At 38.9% G+C, this 22,815-nt stretch overlaps 1 protein-coding gene across 1 annotated transcript; it reads right to left on the reverse strand.

Moving 5' to 3' along the window:
• Positions 1–209: 209 nt before the first annotated feature.
• LOC149318723 (lipase member M-like) lies at positions 210–21,950 on the reverse strand. The gene is made up of 10 exons (XM_089508352.1): positions 21,931–21,950; positions 15,261–15,387; positions 14,140–14,233; positions 12,106–12,304; positions 10,545–10,654; positions 6,869–7,005; positions 6,226–6,372; positions 4,453–4,524; positions 2,115–2,180; positions 210–552 (listed from the first exon to the last, which is right to left on the reverse strand). The coding sequence occupies exons 1-10, from the start codon at positions 21,948–21,950 to the stop codon at positions 319–321; spliced, it is 1,206 nt and encodes a 401-aa protein (XP_089364478.1). The 3' UTR covers positions 210–318.
• Between the last annotated feature and the right edge of the window lie 865 nt (positions 21,951–22,815).

The following is a 22,815-nucleotide window of genomic DNA, read 5'->3' on the forward strand; positions in this document are numbered from 1 at the left end:
AATAATTATTGCCATGAAAACTCTGACCTTAGGGTAGCCATAAGCTGGAAAATACTTGAAGGCACACAACAGCAACAGATTTTTGAACAATTTATTGAGAAGTCTAACATTTATCCATATTACCTCTATTCCATAAAACCTATATGTGTCAGTAGATAATTCACAATGATTATTGGTGGGGGGGGGGTGTCATTGTTTTAGCACTCCCCCTGCCCCAGTTTACTTCACAGTAATTGGAGATGGAATCACAAGACTACAATTTTTTTTAATCCTACAGAAGTAACAATAACAAAATAAAGTTTTAAATCTCAGAAGATTTCATGGGTGTTTCTCCATCAGGTCAAGGATTTCATTATACATGCGCTGATGAGCATCAATGCCCCAAATGAAATCCCAGTGGGTCCAGTCAGACAGCTCTTTGTAATGAATAAGGTTTGTGATTCGAGGCAGTAACTCTGCAATTTCCTTTGGCTGGCAAACCCAGTCCTTTCCTCCACTCCACAAAGCAACTGGCACAGCCATCTTTTCTATGCTGTAGAAGGGTGGAGTAGTCTGCAAAAAGAGAAATGTCATGCTTTAGGGATATGACATGTGGAGATAAGCTAATGCAAAACTCAGAGCAAATGTGAGTGCTAAAAAAACAGGGTCAGCTGGAGCAAGGAATAAATCTACACAGATACTGAAAAAAATGAAGGGAAATAGAAGAGGAAAGAAAGAAAGAAAGAAAGAAAGAAAGAAAGAACAAGTATGAAATATATCAGATGACGAGGTCACTAGATGTTCTATACACAGCTGACCAACATATTAACAGTTCCTTTCTGGAGAAAACTGCTTTCAGATTCCAGAAAGCATTCTGAACAAAATCTCAAATAAAATAAAATAAAATAAAATGCAGCTTAGGTATTATGCATTTGGAACTTTATTTTAATACTTTTTTTTAATAATTTTACATGTATTTTATTGCTTTTATAGTAATGTACTTTACCTGCATAATTTGTTATCATTACTGTGTAGTTTTATATTTTATTACTCCTTAGATTGTAAGGATTCAGTGTTTTGAATTGATTGTATCTGTAAAGCTTCATGTAAACTTATAGTGCTATACAAATAAATGATAATAATTATTATTATTCCCAATTCAAACCACCTTGGACTACTTTTACTGCAGTTCTCAAGAGGGGAGAAAGAGAGACTGAGAGAGCTGATTGTAGTTAATGTTGTTAATGTTTGGTTTATTCTTTTTTCTCTCTCATTAGGCCTCAAGCAGACGGGGCAAAGGAGTGGCCAGGGGCTGCCCCCACCCCGATTGCTCCCCATTTGATGCAGGACTGCAGCAACCAGACACCATGGTCCCAAGGCCTGCTAGCACCATGGTCTGCAATGGACCACCGGCAAGGAGCACTTTTTTGTGTTCCTTTTTGAACCAGTTTGGGCTGCCTTAGGCTGCCGCAGCACAATAACAGCCTGATCTGGGGGGGGGGGGGTGTTATCTGAATGCCATGCAAACAGATTGGTGTGAAGGCAGCGCTTTTGGCTTGTCTGTGTCAGGCCATTAGTCTCTATGGCTGTGTCCACACTGCAGAAATAATCCAGTTTGACATCACTTTAACTGTCATGGCTCAATACTATGGAATTCTGGGAATTGTAGTTTTTGTTGTAGAACCAGAGCTTTCTGACAGAGAAGGCTAAATCTCTCCCAAAACTACAATTACTGAAATTCCATAGCATGTATCCATGGCACTTAAAGCGATGTTAAACTGGATTATTTCTGCAGTGCAGACACACCTTATGTAATTTGCATATTTTGCAGTTCCATTTTTTAAAAAATTACATCCATTTTTGGGCTGGAAGTCAATGTGCAAGAGGAGAAGAAAACATGTAAAAACATTAATTGACCTTGATGAAACTGTATGGTTTGTTTTGTCTACACTGTGCATTCTGTCATGGATAAAATATTTTTATCATAAAAATTAATGCACCTTGGAAATTATGTATGGACTGGATAAGCCAAACTTTTAATACCACAGCTTTGCATATGCACTGGATAAAATTTAGGATCCACATATTTAATACTGATTCTCTTCCAAAATACATACAAACCCAGCACTTCATACCTGATTGTATTTTTCTTTATTCTTAGAGCCATAGTCAAAATATCTGAATTTCCCTGTTTTAATTGACTGGAAAATGAAATAGAACAGATAAATGAATAAGTACAATGGCCTTTGACTAGAAAGATTGGCGGTCGTTTAAAGAAGATATGTATGAACAGTGTTTTCTCACTATTTTGTCCGCTATTATCCTTGAATGAGAAGACATGAAACAACTTCAGAGTTGTCATAATAAGATCTTAGATCTTCTCATGGGACTTTAAGCAATACAAGTATGGATATGAAAATCTAGCATTGTTGGTATAGACATCTGTCAGTCTCATTCTTAAACTGCTTAATTTCCAGTCAACATTTTCATCCCATTCTGCCTCTATATCAGGTTGTGGCAGGTGTTTTCCCTCCATGGAAATTAATGCAAATATGGATGTACCTCCCACAAATGTACATATTTTTGAAATGTCTTTTGTAACTCATTTTGTACTTTACACTGAGTAGATAGAGTCTAGGCATGTTTCTCCTCCTCAAAGTGTGACATTTTAATCGTGCACATTTTTCAAATCTGTACATAGATCGGTACATATTTTTCCCACACAGTCAGTTCCTAGAACTGGAACAGAAAAGTTTTCCCTTGCCAGCAGAAGAGCAGCAAGATAGTAACCATCCTAGCCTCTTTAGGCTAGGCACTCTGGATTGCTTTTACTAAAAGAATTGTTTTATCTTCAACTGATGATATAAATAATGCTTTCCATTATTCTTTTCAATATAAAAAATTTACTCCCTTTGTGGAAAGATTTATCTCTTTTCATTTGCATTTGACTCTTCATGTTATCAATATTGCCTTCCTTCCAAACAATCCACTTTTATAGAGAGTGCAAACTGCAACTCCAGAAAATTCTGAGAATTGCCCCTAAAGGCCAATTGATGATCAGGCCAAAACTTGTTGAATTTTTAAAGAAATAAAAGTTTTTCACCATCATACAGCATGTGGGATTCCTCTTCTCATTCTTCCATATCATTGCTGTGTGCAAAAGTATTTCAAGTGTATTGTTTCTGAGAACTTAAGCTATTCAAAACAAAGTGATTCTGTGAGTTAAAATCTTTGAATTCATTCTTGAGTCTGTCTCTCACTGGCTTTCTGCAAACTTGTCTAACTGCAAGAACTGTGTACAGATTCAAGGTAACAGATAAGGTAATAAGAACAATTTTAAAACTGTCCCTTCACAGGAATTATGATGTTATAAAGAGCATGTTATCTTCAGAGATAAGAAATGACACACATGCAATAGAGGAGTGTTCAAGAGCTTTTTGTGTAATTTTGAAACCTCTATAAAGTGCTACCAATGTGAAATAAAGTTTGCCCATCATAGGCATTGCTTTGAGTAAGATGAACTGAAAGCAATTTTCTTTTTCTGTCTTTTTGATCATAGTCTTTATGTGGTACCTTCTTCTCCAGATTCAGAGCTCAATCCAGTTCTGTATCCTACTCAGGGGATATGGTAGGGCTAACATCTTAGTCCAAACCAATACCATTACCATTTAAAATTTAAGCAGACAGCTACAGAAGGTAGTGCTGGTAAAACATGAGTCATGCTGTATCAAACCAACAATCCACCTAATCCATTTTTCTATTCCATAGTGGCCAACCAAAAGGCCATTGGAAGTCCAATGTTAATGTTGATTAATATTTTATTTTATTTTATATCCTGCTTTTCTGCCAATATGAAATCTGAGGTAGTTCACAATATAGATTAAAACAAAAGACAACTGAAAGCAATTGTAATCATAATTCAAAAACAGTTTTAAAAATCAAATAAATTAAAAACAATACTAATAGGAAACAGCTTAAAACATTTAAAACACACAGATGAAAATAAAAAGGCAACACACATACCCAGCCCCAGACTCTTCTGCAGCAAATTGTCAATTAATAGGCAAACACCTGCTTATTACTTTTTAAAAAGGCCTCTGTGAACTAGCGGGAGAACAGAGAGGGAGCAGCCAAGCCTCCCATAGGAGAGAGTTCCACAGACTCAGACCAGCCACCAAGAAGGACTTCTAAGGTGTCCTCATAAAACATGCCTATGGTGGTGGTTGAAAAGAGAGAAAGCCCTGCCCTGCAGATCATAAGCAGGCTTTTATAGTGAGATAAGGTCTTTCAGATCATCTAGACCCAAGTAATATATAAATCATATTATGACTGGACACAGAGCTTGTTGCAATATAAGAGTTAAATGTTGTTGTAACTACAGTTTCATTGTTTGCTACTCCAGAAGTGTTTTTATTGAAAGGGAAGATTATACATTGTATTTATACTAATCAGTTTATACTTGCATTACTCTACCTGGCTCCAGTGGATGAAATTTTTCACAGAAGTGTAATCTGGGAATATGGATACATATACATCAGACCGGCTCTGTAAAGAAAAAGTGCTTAGAAACCATTTTCATTTCAAAAGAGGTTTGTGAACAGGGAAAAGGTAAGAAGCTTTCTTGGTAACATAAAAAAAGAAATGGTGGAAGAAGGAATCTAGCACCACCCGTAAGATTAGCTGATTTATTTTACCATGAACTTTCTTGGATTTCAGTCTAGTTCATCAGATGTGCTAATGGATGCCACAGGTAGATTAGCAGTCTTTATGATTGTGCAAGAAGATGGAATTAGAGTATAATGGGATACAGAAAAATGCAAATTATGATACTGATCATAAACCTTCAAAGAGTTGTGTAAGATGATACAAGCCTGTCAAGCTTGGCAGTGTGAATTCCTTGAGTCTGAGGTTTATCACATGCAATGTTAATGGTAGAGGACAGGATCGAGCTGGAACGGGTTAAAACTGATGTCTCACAGCATGCCAAATTGCTGTTGCGCAGCCAATTTTGATACTATGGAAGCTTTCTGTAGTACCAAAATTGGCTGCCAGAGCACAGCTAGAGGACAGGTAATGATCAGACGGCAGCATAGCAGCAATTTTGCATGCAGTGACATCAGTTTTAACCTGTTCCTGCCCGATCCCATCCCATGCCCAGGTCGGCATTAAAATTGCATGCGATAAACTCCTCTATCAGCAGCAAGTGGTCAGAGAGTTGAACTAAACAGAATCCGCTCAGAAGCTCCTTGGGTCTCTCACTATAGTGAGTAGACATAGGCTGCTGCCACACTGTATAATTAATGCAAATTGACACTGCTTTAACTGTCATTGCTCCATCCTATGGAAACTTAGGGCTTGTAGTTTGTTGTGGCTCTCTGACAGAGAAGACTAAATATCTCACAAAACTCCAAATCCCAGAATTCCATAGCACTGTGCCATGGCAGTTAAACTGCATGAGTTCTGCAGTATAGAGGCAGCCATCACTACCTCTGTACACTGAAATAACATGAAGTCAAATATGGGCCTCTCACAGACAGAATCGTGTACTGACTACTCTTAGGTGGCATACATACTACAGAAATAATCTAGTTTGACACCACTTTAACTGCCATGACCCAATGCTATGGAATTCTGGGAACTGTACTTTTGTGAGACCTTTAGCCTTCTCTGTCAGAGAGCTCTGACACCAAAACAAACTACAGTACCCAGGTTCCCACAGGATGGAGCCATGACAGTTAAAGTGGTGTCAAACTGAATTATTTTTGCAATGTGGATGCAGCCTAAGTAATATCTGATGAACATTTTTAAGAACATGGTCTCTGTGTACATATTTGTATACCTATTTGCCCATCCACATTCTTCCATATTAGGGTGGTCTCCTGAGGTATATTACTCAAGGTGCTTGGACATCCATTTCCAATGATGAATCCATGGGGAGGGGGAAGTAATAACAATAAAGCATTTGCACATTCAAGAAAGGCAATAGCCCAAACATATCAGCTGATAACTTTGGCCACTTTTGAAAATTAGAGTCAACCCTGATCTAAGCAATGGACATTTACTACATCTGATTGAAAATCTGCCTTTTGTGCACATCAAAGTTTGAATCATCTAACCTTAGAGAGCATGGCAGCTAGGTCTAATAGCATCTTGAAAGGGTTTTTTCCCAGCAACTTAAACAGAATTTGTGCTTTCTGTTCATACCAAATTCAGCATGAAATTCTCTTTTCAAACACATATAAATACCTCATTTAGATTTTTCTTATTGAAACCACTGACAAGCAAAAGCGCTTGTTTGCAGATTCCATCTAAGAGTCGGCTGCTGCATCTCCGAGCCAGAAATGCTCTAATCCGTGGTCCTAGCAGACAGAATTCTTTTGTGCCAAAGATAACCTGTACAACCCACAGATTGGAGCAATAGTTACACTGCGGTAGACAAAGTTACTTAAGATTCAAGGAGATATAGATATAGATAGCTTAAGAAAGTTAATGTTCAAATTAGAAATCAATCTCAAATCGATCCCACATAAATTTACCCTGAGATTTGGGAGTTCCAAATTATCATGTCTCCAGTCTAAAATGGAAACATAATTCTTTAAGAATTCACCATTGTTCCAAGTTTGATTTCCAAGTTTTGCATAGAATTTCACATGTTAATGATGGACAGGGAAGTCTCTTTCTGGTGGGCATCAATTTCCCATCTCTTCATTCATTCATAAATTGTTTCTAGTCCATATCTGCATTATTATTAATTTTTAAAAAATATGAAAATGTTTATATAAATATTTTAATATGCAATTTTAATGTGATTTCTCACCAAATACAGATGTATAAATGTATACTAGGGGAAAGAATTTTATTGATTAAGAAGATCTGATTGAAAACATACCTTCAGCAATACCTCTGGCAACCGTCCAATTTGTAGGAGGGGACTTACAGCATAATGCAATGTATATGCAGGTCCCAAAGCAAAGAAAATCTTAATTTTTTCAGCTAGTTGAGGGACCATAGAAAATCCAATAAAAGCTGCAAAAATAGAAGAAATGCTATTCAGTATCCTTTAAAAAGTAGACAACAGGGAGAAATACAATATAAGAGCCCAGATAAAAAACTTGTTAAATTAACGCTGTAGTTCTCTGCCCACTTACAAGTCATATAACCGCCACTAAAATGATTTAGTATACTAAAGCCAAAGTGACCACACTTGCTCACATAACTACAGTCAGCCCTCCGTTTTCACAGGGGATTCATTCTGGAACACACACACACCCCTGGAAATGGAGACTTGCCAATATTCAAGCCCCATAGGCTTGAATGGGGCATATGCCCACGAGCGCATGCAAGGCGTACACCACAGGGGGGCTCCCCATTGAAAATAACACAGGTCATCCCTCCGTAAATATTCAAGAATGTGGACCTCAAGTCCATGAGAAAGGAGGAACGACTGTAATAATACTCTTATCTAATCTAATACAGCCAGGGGTTGTTTTTTCTAGAAAGAAAGACACTTTAATTTGAGCCAGCTAAAACTGTAATTCTTTCCATTGTGAATGGAATTGAGGAGGGGGGCTCACAAAAGATTGTGATAAAAAAATCTGAAATAGATTCTTAGAGATGTCAGCAAACATTCGACAGAGTAAAAAAAAGGAACTTATTAATGAGCTCAGTAATGAATGAGTTGTTTTCTTTCATGTTAGAACAAGATTGGGAAACTTGCTCCCCCTGAGATGGGGTTGCCGCTACCACAAAAATAGGTGTCACCCCCTTTGGGTTCTTGGGTTGAAAGTTAGACCCCCAGACCTGCAGGAATTGCTCATCCTTGGAGAAAGAATAAATCGAAAACAGATAAAGTAATAAAGTTTATGGCTGATATTTTTCACAGCAAACCAATTTTGAATATGGAGAATTAATAGCTGCACATAAAGAAGCAATGCATTATTATGGTCAAAAGTAGCACATGAAATATACAAGATTTATGACATCCTGTAAAGTAAACAATATACTACAATAATATAAAAAGGAACATACTTCATGTTAATCTAATCAACACCAGAATTCATAGATTGCATTAAATTGCTTAATTATCAAGTATCTACTGCAGGTATTAGTGGCTCCACAGAGTCCTGCCACTTTAGCTGTAATGTTGATTTGCTGTTGAATGTCTCATCATGTTCCACTTATGGCAACCCTAAAATGAACATATGACAGCATTTTCTAGGGTCACCCAGTGGATTTCCATTGCAGAGCAGAGAATTGAACACTGGTCAAACCACTACACCATGCTAGCTCTTTATAATCTTGGGCATTAGAAAGGAATTAAAAGACAAAATTAATGTAGCCATTTCTTTTCTCCCCCCCCCCCCTTTATTGTAGGGGGATGGTAGTGGAAGAAAATAGGATTAATAAAAACACTGTGAATAAATTAAATACTATAATAAAACATACCCATACTATCTCCATCACAGGGAAATATGGTCCCCTGATACAGAACTCTACAATATATTTCCTCCAGATGTACAGACAGTATGTACAGACAGTATGATATTAAATCAGGCTGACATGAATGCTTGTCTAGATTTGAAAGTTATTAAATTAACCGTCTAATTAAAAATAATAATTATAAGCCGCTCTGATAGCCTTTAGGGCTGAAAGGCGGGGTATAAATACCATAAATAAAATAAAAATAAATAAAGCCAAGGATTTATTTCAGGAAAGAGAAAATTTCTGTAATCAGGCTTAAATGTTGCTATGATTTTACTTCCCAGACTCTTTGCTTAATGATAATTTTAGTATGGAGAATCTGATAGCTATTAAACTGTAACCTAAAATGCTGGGGTCTTGAGAGGGCAACCACACATTAATTTGTTTTAGGGGAATTTTAGTAGCTCAGTTATGTTTTAGCCAAGGCAAAGACCCGTATAACCAACTGGGCCATAAAACATAGCCATCCTGAACAAAGAGACAGCAAATCTCTCCAGCCTGTCCCTTTGCTTTTCAACTTTTCGCCAGATGCCATATACCTCTTTCCCATCAATGAACCCATAATTGATTTACACTTTGAGGGATGCATCTCTCTGCCTACATGTCAGGGATGATGGGAGTTGTAGCTCTTCACCTCTGGCTCGAACTCACCACCTTGTTACGCACCGGCGCTGACCAGTTTTGGCCAGTGGATAAAGCTTTGCTCTAAAGCCGCAGAGTTACAGAGAATAGGCTGAAGATCCTGACAAACTCTCCAAGCCTTCTCACTCTTGCTTCCACAGAAGTCTTCCCACTTCTTCAGGATCCAGCTGGCTCTTGTCTCAAGACACCAGACAACTCAGTAGTCTTATATAAAAGATCTACTTTATTCTACTATATACAGCTCCAAAACTATCCAACACCACTACTACCCACACAATACATTGAGATTCATAGCAATTATTATAGCCCTTGGAAAACACCACCCACTCTTGTCAGTTTCCACCCAGTGGGCATGTACAACCATTTTCATTGGTTCTCTTGGTTCATCCCATAATTAATGATTTCATCATCTCACCTTGTCCACTTAACAATTCTCAGGTGTGCTCAATTATCCACTTTGTATTTCTGTCCTTGGCATTTAGGACTTGCTAATTACATTACTTTTTACACCTGTGTGGCTCCTAATTGCTTTTGCTGAGTCATCCTGATGCTCACATACATGTTTTATTTCTTTCACTGTATATCCCATGTTGCTTTTCCTTAACAACTTGCAAGGCTCCCTGGCAAAGTCCTCCACATTTCTGTGAAATCCTGATATCTTGCCTTCAGAAGAATATTGAAGCTACGTAAATTGCATGCCTTTCAACGGGGAGGTTTGATATCAAGGATATATTAGGAGTCAGGCAGGGGCATTACAAAACTACTAGGTGTACACTAGTTTTTCAGTCAGTTGCCTTCTCCATTTTGACTGAAAAGTATGTGTTAAATTTAGTGGGGCCAGTCTTACAGGGGAGAAAAACTATAGTGAGAGATTAATCATTTGTGTGTTCAAGTATGTGTCTCTAAAAGAGTACATGCCTCAAGATGAAACACCACTTTAGAAATGCAGGATGGGATAGCAAATATAACCCTTAAGAATACGTAGGCATATCAACCCATCTGCTGTGTTCTGTTCAAACATCTTAAAAATTGCTTTTATGGTCTCTATTTTATTCAAGCAGCCAGCAGTAATTGCAAGACTGGATCATCCCATGCCATCTTGATTTGAGACATCCAAATACAGTCAGCCCTCCATATCCACGGATTCAAGCATCCACAGCTTGAAAATATTCAAAAAATATATAAATTCCTAAATGCAAGCCTTGATTTTGCAATTTTATATAAGGGGCACCATTTTACTATGCCACTGTATTTAATGGGACTTGAATATCCAAACCCCAGTGGATTCTAAAGGACCACTGCCCCTGGCAATCTAACCATCATCCCTACTATACATATCATTTCTACTATCCTTGAAATTTGTAATCCATTTTGCTACAGATGAAAGACATTGTGGGCAAAATTGTCGGTGCACTGAATGGCAAGCTTTATTTTCAACTTACCTATTGTAGACCCCTGGGCATGGCCTGCATAATAAATCTTCTCCTGGCCAGTTTTCTGAAGAATAAAGTTTACTATAGCAGGAAGGTCATAGATGCCCATTTCATGAAAACTGCAAGCCAAAAGACACAGTGTGGATTACAAAGTATGTTCATAATCTTCTTCAAGGTAATTGGCTCTCTTTCTAGAAAGAACTAGTGCACTGATAAGGAATAAATATAAATCTTTGCAAATTTCATTCTTGTGGGCAAGAATGAATAATTTAACTATTTTTCTCTCTACTGCAAGTATGCCCTTGAAACCTGTGCAGTTTGGACAGAATATTTGCAGTTCATAATCTTTTATTCAGAAAATACATATGTAGTGGGTTTGCACAGAAAAAAGCAAGCCCCCCCCAAAAAAACCCACTGTTTTTCTGCACATAAAATAAAATCTCTGTGTAGGAAATTCCACTTTCTATGCAAAAAAACACCCCCCCAAACCCTCACATGTGTTTTTGATGAAGATTAAGTCCTTAACTATAAAGGTTACCATACGTCCAGGGTTCTGTTCATCATGATTTTCCAACACGCAGGGAATGGTTTTCACCTATTTATGAACATTTCCCTTTCCTAATGGGTAACATGGGGCTGTCCATTGGCTATATTACCTAGGGATCATGGGAACTGTAAGCCGACAATATCTGGAGGGCCACATGTTCCCCACCCTATAACTATGGTACGGATGAGATCCAGCAGTCATTAAATTTTCACTAAAAGAAGAAGAGAAAGAGTTGTTTCTCAGGCCACTAGTTTCAAGCTAGAACAAAACAGGTTTATATCACAATTCTAGATATGTACACCCCACAGCATCCAAATGGATATAGGACTGGGGGCCTTGATCTGTAAGCATAAAGCAAATGTACTAGGGGTAAGGACCAGCTCATAGTACTACAGGAAATTCAAGTAATTGACTATTGCTGGAGTGCAGAATTTCAGCTACACATAACATTTCAATGGAAGTATAGCTGTGAAACTTACACCCCCTCTTCATACAGGTATACCTACACAGTGGTGCAGTCAAAAAAATAATTTGCTACCTTGACTATTCTGACTTTAGTGGAGTTTTCTAAGTAATCAAGCAGAGCATTGGGCTTCCTTCTACAATGGGCTTCTACATCTCACTAACACAATGGCAAAACTACAACCAAATAAAATAGATCTGGCTTTGAACCCTAGAACAGTTGGAAAATTTCAATACTGAAATAGTGAAGAAAAATGATTGGCTAAACAATAGAGCTGCATATCAGATGCCCTGTGGACTGGTTTATATTACAATTCCCAATTTCAGGAGACTCAATAGAAATATGCCTGTGGAGTATTAGGTTTGTAAACACATGTTTGTAGGCATTTTTTTAAGTGCACAGACATGCAAATAATAGGGATGTAGTTAATGGCAGTTCCCCAATATATTTGAATGAAAGTAAGACCGGTCAAGAAAAAGCATACTTTGGACTCCAAAATAAAAGAAAACCCTTTTTCTGCACTGGGATTTTTAAAATTATTTCACACAAAACAAATTTACCTGAAATCCCAAAATTCTTCTTGGTCAACTGTAAGATTTTCATGTCTTCTAGACCAGAAATTCCCTCTGCTATTTCCAATCCACACATCATATCCAGCATCTGCTAGCATGAATCCTAGGCTTTGATGGGGCAGATTTGCTACCCAGTCACTGCCCTCCAAGGTTAAACCATGCATTAGCAATACAGGTGATTTTGAGCCTGAAAGATGAATGCATACTATTAAAATAGCCAAAGCATTCCTTCATCTGCTGCGTTTTGATACCTGTCTTTCATTGTATGATAGAGGTTGTAGGTGAGTAATGGGAGGTGGGTCACAATGCTTGTCCCACTTCAGATTCTTGCCCATTTTAACAGCTTAAGCCCTGATATTTATGCATGGAGTGGAGGTCATATTTATGGGGACTGCTGCACTTGAGCAGAGGTCCAGCTTTTCTCCACATCTACACTGTAAGTCGGTTACCCACTGTGTAAAATTATCAGAACCCAGTGCAACGAGAGTTGGTGAACTGGAGCAAGGGCCAAAAAACAGAAAGGCTAATGAAAAGAAAGCAGAGAAAATAAGGAATTTCAATTTACCATGTAGCCCTCTGGACACCCATCCCAAGTTAGCACCTGGATAGTGGTCTAAGTAACCTTTTCACAGTCTTCCCCGTTCTAGTGAGTTATACTGTATTTCTATTTATGTTATAGTGATAATGTGCATCCAGGTGCTAATATCTATAAGTTGGCATAAGCAAATTTTATGATGAGTCCTCTTTTACTGCTATTTGTGATAGATTTTCTCTTTTTTGACAATGCAAAAATGGCTGCTTTATTTAGGTCTCCTCTAATCTGTCCCTGAGTTATGTATAATAGAGTCATGGAGTTGGAAGGGGTCTCATAGGCCAACCCTCTGCTCAGTGCAGGAAACTCAGCTAAAGCATCCCCAGCAGGTAGCTGTCCAGCCTTTATGAAAACATCAAAAGAAGACCCTACCACCTGTCTAGGCAATTAGTTCCATTGCTGAACTGATCTTACTGTCAAGAAGTTCTTTCTAATGTTTAGCTGAAATCTACTCTCCTGTAACTTAAAATCTTTAGATTTGATCCTAGCCTCTGAGGCAGCAGAGAACAGGCCTGCTCTCTCTCCTCTGTGACAACCCTTCAGTCATGTTATTATGTACATTCTCAAAGATCATAGAATCATAGAGTTGAAAGAGACCTCAAGGGCCATCCAGTCCAACCCCCTGCCATGCAGGAAATCTCAATCAAAGCATCCCCGACAGATGGCCATCCAGCCTCTGCTTAAAGACCTCCAAAGAAGGAGACTCCACCACACTCTGAGGGAGTGTGTTCGACTGTCGAACAGCCCTTACTGTTAGGAAGTTCCTCCTAATGTTGAGGTGGAATCTCTTTTCCTGGAGCTTGCATCCATTGTTCTCTGTTCTCTGGAGCAGCAGAAATCAAGCTTGTTCCCTCCTCGATATGACATCCCTTCAAATATTTAAACAGAGCTATCATATCACCTCTTAACCTTCTCTTCTCCAGGCTAAACATCCCCAGCTCCCTAAGGCGTTCCTCATAGGACATGGTTTCCAGACCCTTCACCATTTTAGTTGCCCTCCTTTGGACACACTCCAGTTTCTCCACATCCTTTTTAAATTGTGGTGCCCAGAACTGGCCATAGTATTCTAGGTGGGACCTGACCAGAGCAGAATAGAGTGGCACTATTACTTCTCTTGATCTAGACACTGTACTTCTATTGATGCAGCCTAAAATCGCATTGGCCTTGTTAGCTGCCGTATCGCACTGTTGACTCATGTTCAATTTGTGGTCTACTCTAATTAGTCAAGCATTCCATTGTTGTTGTCATTTTTGCTGTTGTTGCTGTTGTGTGCCTTCAAGTCATTGGTGACTTATGGCAACTGTAAGGCAAATCTATTGCTGTCTAACCCATAAATGTAATTCTCAGGGTGTGGTCAAATAGGGTGCTTTATATTCATTTCCTTTTGCCTAAATAATGACCACTTATTTGGGTCTATAGCTTTTCTTTACCTGCTGGTATTCTGTTCACGCTCAGGTAATAACCATCCCCTGTAAGGACATCATATTCTTCAGAAGGATATCCCCAGTACAGTATTTTCTCACTCTGTAAAAATACACAGATGAACATTAGACTCACTTTGGCAGTTACTGCAGGCTCATTTATATGTTGTCAAAAGATACAAAATTAACAGCCCCCCCCAAAAGTAATGAATGAGCGCATTGATCTGCATAAACTCTATACAGGTTGCATCTGCCTTATCTGCTTGGGACCAGAAGTGTTTTAGATTTCAAATTTGTTTATTTTATTTATTTTTGGATTTTGGAATATTTGTATTTGAATACTTATATTTGAACATACACATATGATGAGAGGGAACCCAAGTTTAATCATGAAATTCATTTATGTTTTATATACATTTTATACATACAGCCTGAAGGTAATTTTATACAATAAATTAAATACTTTTGTGTATGAAATGTAATTTTTGTACATTTAACTGTCAGAAAGCAAAGGTGTCACTATGCTTTTTAAATTTTTATTTGGTGTGTGTTGGAAGAGGGGTAGTCTTATATGGCGAGTATATCCCAAACTCTATATTTTAACTTGAAAAGTTGGGGATCATATTATACGGAAAATACGGGTATATCATTTGAGATTAAGCTACATCTCTCTGAATAGGCATGTATGGAACTGCACTGTAATGCTGATGTAACAAATAATGTTGTCAGCATTATTTATTTAGATATTTATAGATATTTAAAATAAGGTTGGGAAAGTGCAGTCTATGGGCCACATGTGTCCCCACCTTCTGCTGGGGGCCCAAAGTCCTTCCCAGACCCTCTACTGTCCTCAAGTCCTCTCCAATTAAATAAAATTAAATAAAAAACAAAATGCCTGGAGAGGTGACATGCCTTAAATAAACCCTCCAGCCATCATCACTTCCTTTTAGTTCTAAAAATTGCCCAAAAGCCAGCTTGAGCAGGGGAGAAGAAGCACTTACTGTACTTCTATGTCACATTTTCAATTGCTTGTCAACCCAAAGGATGGTTCTACCTCAGGGTCAGGGTGTGGAGAGTGACAAATGAGCCAGAGTGTTGTTATGAACTCCAAGTCTTATAGCTCAACTTACAATGTTCATAAATTGCTCAGGATTACTTTCCGGTTTGCTTTTGGCTTCTTCCAGACTCACACTTCCTTGTACAGCCAGCATGCTAAGGAAAAACCACACCCTGGAACACCTGCAGAACAAATGAATTCTTTAGTTGTGGAAAGCAAATGTGCTTTGGGGGCTGATTTGGGGGGGGTTGGCCAGAATGCATGGTTGAGTTCTAATCTTGATACTTTTCTGATCTTGCACAATCAAAAGCACCACATAAAAGTGATGAAACGGACACTTGGTTGCTCATAAACTAAGTTCCTAGTGAGACCTTAAAGTGAAATGTACATTTCTGTTTCCTTCAGGAAAACTTTTTAACTTAAATGTGCAGCTAGCATCATAAGACAAAGGTGCATTTGGATTTACTTCATTTTGTTTGAATAACAACACCTCCACATGCCACTTTCAAAACTGTGAAAATATTTAAAGATGTTGTGTGATGTTTCATAATGAGTGGTTGAATACTAGTAACATAACATGGAATGAACAGACACTTGTCATCTAATTGCTTATCTACTCTAGATAGACTCAGCTGGCACCAACATTTGCAAGCATCACCTGTCAGCAACTCATTCCTTCTCCCTGCTGGCTGCATAGGAGATGGTTGAAAGAAGGGGTTTAATTAGGTAGGTCTTTCCAAGACTGGCCAGATGGGTGGGTGAGGAAGAGGGAGGAAAGCACCATCCACTGGTTTGCCCACCCACCCACCTGTCCAGCTGCATATGTCATTCTGCAGAGGGCATGCGGGTCAATGAGGCAGAGGCAGAAAAGGGGGTGTAGGTCCATACAATGCCTCACCCAGTCATCCGCCCAGCCCAGGGTTCTCCCATGGCTGGCCAGGCAGGCAGGTAAAACAGAGGGAAGAAAGGAGGAGACAGAGCTGTCCGCTGCTACCGATTAAATCCCCGCACCAGGTGACACCGACCTTAGTTGGTTGAAGGAACAAAGCCTGCTGCCCAGCTGATGCATGAAGGAAAGAGGAAGCTTCACATGCCACTTTGGTTAGGAACCCGATGACACTAGTTGCATGATCAAGCACCCTGATATTATCTGGCCCACTGAGAGCTGAGTAAGAAGTGGAATTTCTCTGCTCTCACCAAAGTTGTATTAGATCCCTGGTTTATTATGTAAAATATGAAAATGTTGAGCATTTTCATAACTTCATAACCTCTACTGCTGGTAAGGAACCATACATTAAAGCCAAATTATACCATCAGGAAAATTAAGTCATAAATTTGATCCTTCTGGGAAATACCTCAATGCCATCATGGGAAAGGAGTGGAATGATGCACACTCCTGCCTTGACCCACCACACTTACTGCCTACTGACCTATCTTCTACTGGCAACAGTAAAACTTTTCACATCTACCCTAGTCTGTGCGTGTTCTTGGTTCCCATATTGCTCAAAAGTAAAATACACTATTGATCTTGCTAGGTCTGAAGGTACAGCAGTCGATAGAATAACTGTCTTTTTTCTAGCCTGGGACTCAAATCTGTGATGGAGGACTGAAAGAAGAGACTTAACACCCTGAGTATCTCTGCTTTGCTTACAAGCCAAATCTGGCTCTTGTAAATTCTTTCACCTCAACCATCTTTCCTTCTAGATGACTCTCTGATGGTTTGTTCAGGTAGCTTTGTTACAGAGATTTCAGAAGAAATGCACCAGGCTAATCTCACCCGTTTGTGTCATCAATCTGGCAGTAACATTCTGTGGCAGCTGCATCATCCAGGCCATCTCCCCAGGAAATCTCACATGGCTCAGTCAGGAGTTATCAGGGCAGAATCCCTATTATCCCGCTGGAGGTACAGCTGATGGACCATCCTCAGTTGGCCATAAACCCTCTTTACCATTGGAACCATGTGGCCCATGACTGACATTTTTGAAACAAAGGCTGCATCTACAATACAGAATCAGTGCAGTTTGACAACACTTTAATTGTCATCGTGTAATGCTATGGAATCCTGGGATTCATAGTTTTGTGAGATATTTAGCCTTCTCTGTCAGAGAGCTCTGGTGCCATACTAAACTAAAGATCTCAGTATTCCCTAGGATGGAGCCATGACAGTTAAAGCAATGTCAAACTGCGCTAATTCTGCAGTGTGACAGCTGTCTCAGAAGAAATGCTACCCCATTCAAAATAGTCATCTGCCTAATTTCCAGACCCAGAAACCACCTTTCCAAAGGATACAAATATACTATATGTACTTATATCGATTAAACTAGTAATGTTGTGGAAAAAATTAAGAGGTAATACTGGGGGGGGGGGGGTTAACAGGGCAGAATTGTATACAATGTCTCAGAGATTGTGTAGACTGCCCCTAAGGGGCAGCCTGCAACCGCCTTAAGCTGCACCAGATTGGGGCCGCGGCAACTGCACGCCACTGCCCCAATCTGGCCTTTCCAGGACACAAAAAGGAGCCGCAAAAAGGCTCCTATTTGTGTCCTGGAAAGGGCACAATAGCCATGGTGCCACAGCTTTAAAGCGCTCTTTTGGCGCTGTGTCATGAAAATGCAGCACCAGAGGAGCGCCATCATGTCTTGCACCGTGTGGAGCAGTGCATGGCATCACACCACCCTGGGGGTGGAATCGAGGCATGCATCATGTGGACACCACACCCCAACTCCGCCCTCAGGCCAGCCTTAATGACCGGTGTGCAGAGCCCCTCAATGACATTTAGGGGGGTGGGATGGATCTCTGAATCTAGCTTAAATTCAGTTGCTATTCCCATTGAAAACAGGCCCATTGAATTAGTTGGTGAATATTAAATCAAAATTTATGTAAATCTTATTCATAATGTGCACTGTAGTTGGGACCAGCAATTGTATTTAGGCTGCTGTGCTCAGTGGTTAAAATGCCAACTCTGATGATCACAAGGTCGGCAGTTCCGCAGTTTGAGACCCAAGCACCATGTGACAGAGTGAGTTCCAGTCCCAGCTTCTGCCAACCTAGCAGTTCGAAAGCTAGGTAGATAAATAGGTACCACTTTGGTGAGAAGGTAACAGTGTTCCATGCACCTCGGCATTCGATCATGCTGCCACATGATCACAGAGTCATCTTTGACATTGCTGGCTCCCTTGGCTAAGTAACAGAGGTGAGCACCACAGTCAGACATGACTTGACAATCCTGTCAAAGCGGAAACTTTTACCTTTTTAATAAAAAAATAGATTTTCCAATCTCCCCCCAAAATATGTATAGTAAAAATCATGATTTATTTTCCGTCTGTTTTACATCTTTACAAGTCTTTTCTTGCCTTCTGTGTTTAAGACTATGAGGGATTACTATGTTGGCTCTTGAAAGTAAAGCAACATTTGAAGATTGAAGAATGAAAAATATTTTTACCTAGCATATTCTTTTAGTGAGCCTGCATGGAGTAGTGGTTTGAGCACTGGAGTATAATTCTAGGGACCAGGGTTTGAATCCCCACTTGGTCATAGAAGCCTATTGGGTGAGAAGTAAGTCACCTCTCTCAGCCTCTCAAAAGTAACTCCCCTATGGCCAAATCTTAGCAAGAAAAACCTGCGATAAGGTCGACTTAGGGTCACCATAAGTTGGAAATGTCTTGAAGGCACACAACAGCAGCAACAGTAACATTTTTCTTTAGCATTTCCATTTCACCCAGTTAATAATTTGGATATGCGTCCTCCATTCTAACTGAATATAATACGTTATGTAGATTTAATCTTCACCTTCTTCAACATACAGAAAAACTTTTGTACAAATACTACTGACTTTCTTAGTAAATTGCATAGAAACCTCTCTTTTATAAATAATAATAATAATAATAATAAGACACTAAAAGTTAATTGAGAAAAATAAAAAATAATGTGTGATATGTGATTGTATTTTATATGATGTATGAAAATGCTTTAATGAAAATAAAAATAGGAAAATAGGAAAATAATACATTTCAAACTTTTTATGAGCTTGAATAATATGAGCATTTTAAAAGTAAACAAGGTGATAAAAATGCCATCAATTAATTCTTTTAGTTAATTAAATTAAATTTAGTTAATTATATTCTTTTAGCAGCACCATATCCAATATTTTGTGTAGCAATAAGCTGATCGGCATTTTAAAAGTAGATTTGGGGATGGCTTCCAAAACATAACATTTTGATTAATACAAACTCACATGAACAATCCTTTAATTCCTTCCATGCTTCCTGTTTCAGACATTTCACACAATGGTGTCCAATACAGTCCAGTTAGAAGAAGGCAAATCTTGATGCGACTTCAGAAAGGCATTACTTGCAAATCCAAAATGAAACTCAGTATTGCCTTCATAAATATCACACACACCCCTACTGTAAGCATCAGCTGGATGTTGCAAATGGTTTTTCATTATATATACACCTTGCTGGTGTATATTGAGTTCAAGGCAAGTCTTGATGTGCCTTCAAAAAGGTGTACCAACAAATCAGATATTTCTTTCATAAATGTTACACAACTTCTTGCTATAACCAAAGGGCGTTGTATTTGCTTTGTCATTTGTTTTACTCCAAATCCCACCTGAATTCTCTTCCTTTTCAAGTTTTGTATAATGTGTGAGACCTGTGTTTTTATTCCTGCACGGAAATTAGCAAAAATAATATACATTTTCTTAATTTATGGATTTATTTGCACAACTTTCCTGAGTTACACATCCTTCCCCATTGAACCAAGTATGCTTCTGAGGTATTTACCCCCAGTTCTATGCATTTTACCATTTCATATTGTAAAATATGTGCATTTTGTCTACACTTTGTTTATCAGAAGTCCCCTTGCAAATAATGTGTGAATGTTCAAGGTAGGGTGAATATATCAGGAGTTGCAAAAATGTTACTTCTATTGAGACTGTCAAGTCTTGTGAAATTTCTTTCCACTCCTAACTTCAAGTTCAGTGGTTATTTCGAAAAGGAAAAGAAAAAAGAACAACACACTGATTTCATAATGCTTCTAAAAATATCTGGGGAATCTGTCAGGTAACACAAATGAATGCCTGCAAGGTTACCTCTAGAGATGACAAACAAGTCTCCTTCATGATTATGTCACTTTGTAGGACTGTTCCCCAGTGTGTTTTTAAAATGATTCATAAATGCAAAAAGCACATTATTATCCTGCTTTTTTAAGAGTCAAGACCATGCATTTACAAAGAGAAAGACTGGTTACGGTTGGTGAGGTTTGGTCTTAGTAGCCAAACCTTATTTCTACTAGCCAAGCTTTCAGGCAGTAGCAGGACAGAGGTGGCATCGCTGGTGGAGGGAGATGGCTGGGAGAGTCTCAGACAGCTGGAGGTGACAACATGATTTACCATGCTGATATGACACCACCAACTTTAGTTGGTTAAGTATGAAATATTGTAAAGGGGGGTTAAGAGAAGAAGGAAGACGAATTTTTGTAATTAGAAGCAGCTAGTCAGAGAGATAGCCAGCTGAGAGGAAGATGGTAATAGTTAAGGTTGCGATCAGCCTAGAGTGTGATGGCTAAACAGACAAGTAGGGAAACTAAGATTAAAGACAACAACATAATGAGGTACGGTATATACTTGACTATAAGTCAACATCATGTATAAGTCGAGGACAAGTTTGGGGGGGCCAATTATGGATTTTGCCATGACCCATGGATAAGTTGAGGGTAAAACTTGGAGGCTCCTTCAGTGTGTGTATGTGTGGGTACAGCAAGAGAGACTCTAACTGAGGCTATTTGTTTCAACTTTGGTTTCAGCTGGCCAGCGCAGGTGGGAGAGGGTCTCTGTTTCTTTATTTAAAAGTAATTAATCACTCAGGACTTGGCGCAAGAGAAAAAGAAACTATATTGGGTCTCTGTTTTTGTTTTTTGTTTTTTGTCTAATAGCAATTAATCTCTGAAGATGCCAGCCACAGATGCTGGCGAAACATCAGGAAGAAACTCTTCTAGAACATGGCCACATAGCCTGAAAACCCCACAAAAAACTATGGATGCTGGCCATGAAAGCCTTCAACTGCACAGCAATGAATCACTCTTTCTGCTTGGCTCAAGAGAAAAAGAAACTATCTTCCACTGCATGGGGAAATCTGAAAGAGCTGCTATCACATTATCATATGAATTATCATATGATTCGTAAATAAGTTGACCTGGGATTTTGGGGTCAATTTTGGGGCATACATTTTTAGACCTATAGACGAGTATATACGTTAGTTTGTATTAAGGTTTAGACCAGCTGGATAAAGAGTGATACCAAGCTGAGGTGTCTTCATTCTGAGGAACAAGTTTGGTAAGGTTCAAGAAAAGGTTACAATAGTCATCATGTGTACTGAATATAATAAGTCATCTTGATATTAGGGAAGGCTTTTATTGGCCTGTTACAGACAGGCCAAAATAAATCTGCTTCGAGTCACTTTGGAGGTATGGTATTTCAATGATGCATGCGTCCTAAGAGTCCAAAAGCCACACCAAAGCCACACGCCAGTTCTAAGGACTAGAGTGCAGATTTGGTGCGGCTTTTGGACTCTTAGGACGCATGCATCATTGAAATACCATATCTCCAAAGTGACTCAAAGCAGCTTTATTTTGGCCTGTCTGTAACAGCCAATTGTGTGTTTAAGCATTGTCTGAGTTCATTTCTCTTTGGCAATTTACTAGATTCCTGTTATGCACCACCAGAGAACTAAATGCACACATACCTGTCCTTCTGTAGAGTCATCTTATTTTTCTTAAAATAAATCCAAGTGTGGTATAGCAGAAGGAAAAGAAGAGCAGGTGCAAAACATACTGCAGGAATAATCTGGTCTGAGACCACTTTAACTACCTCAGTGCTCAGGAATTCTGGGAATTGTGATTTATTGTGGCTGCAGAGCACTCTAACAGAGCAGGCTAAATGTCTCACAAAACTACAGTTCCCAGAATTCCCTAGCATTGAGCCATTGTAGTTAAAGCAGTCTCAAACTGAATTATTTCTCCAGTGCGTTTTGGGCCAATGTCTCCCAATTGTGATGCCTTTTCACAAGTGACGCATGTGTGATAAGCTCCTCTTGCTGCAGATCTGATATGCAGGCAGACTAAAAGGCATGCTGGAAAGAGCATGGGGCAGGGAGATGGGGCTATGGAGGCCAGGACTATAGCAGCCCCATGGCACTTCTGAAGAGAAAATGAGAAGATGACTGTCTTCCAACCTAGTATATTCGTATTTTCTACACTAATGCATTTTGGGTGAAGCCTGTTGTGATAAAGTCCTTAGTCTTATAGCTATATTGGGCCATACAGCAATATAGCTGGATGTTTTGCAAAATGTGTGTAATTAGTTGGGTTGGTAGAAATTTAGTTGGAACTAAAGTAATATTATTTAATTATATTATTTATTACAACTAATAATTAGCAGCATTGCTAGTATCTGCAATAATTATCTCAAGCTACTGCTAATTTTGCCTGCTGTAATTCTAGCACTTGGTAAGTCTTTTACTTGATAATTAATACAGTTTGTTTCCTGTGGCTTCTTCCAGTTACCTTTGAGGTTTTTGCATGTTACAGCTACCCCATCTTGTGGTTTATGATAAAAACTGCACTTACCT

The sequence above is a fragment of the Sceloporus occidentalis genome, unplaced genomic scaffold (assembly GCF_023333645.1).
Source record: "Sceloporus occidentalis isolate IW3139 unplaced genomic scaffold, rSceOcc1.0.p SCAF_2, whole genome shotgun sequence".
NCBI classification, from domain to species: domain Eukaryota; kingdom Metazoa; phylum Chordata; class Lepidosauria; order Squamata; family Phrynosomatidae; genus Sceloporus; species Sceloporus occidentalis.

Bases quoted from the DNA above. Each gene is read 5' to 3' on its own strand.
- LOC149318723 (XM_089508352.1), bottom strand. From the start codon at position 21,950: ATGACTCTACAGAAGGACAG. The intron at 12,305-14,139 runs GTAAAGAAAAGC...TTCATCTTTCAG, and splicing joins CGTGAACAGAATACCAGCAG to GCTCAAAATCACCTGTATTG. The intron at 553-2,114 runs GTATGAAGTGCT...CTCTTTTTGCAG, and splicing joins ATAAAGAAAAATACAATCAG to ACTACTCCACCCTTCTACAG.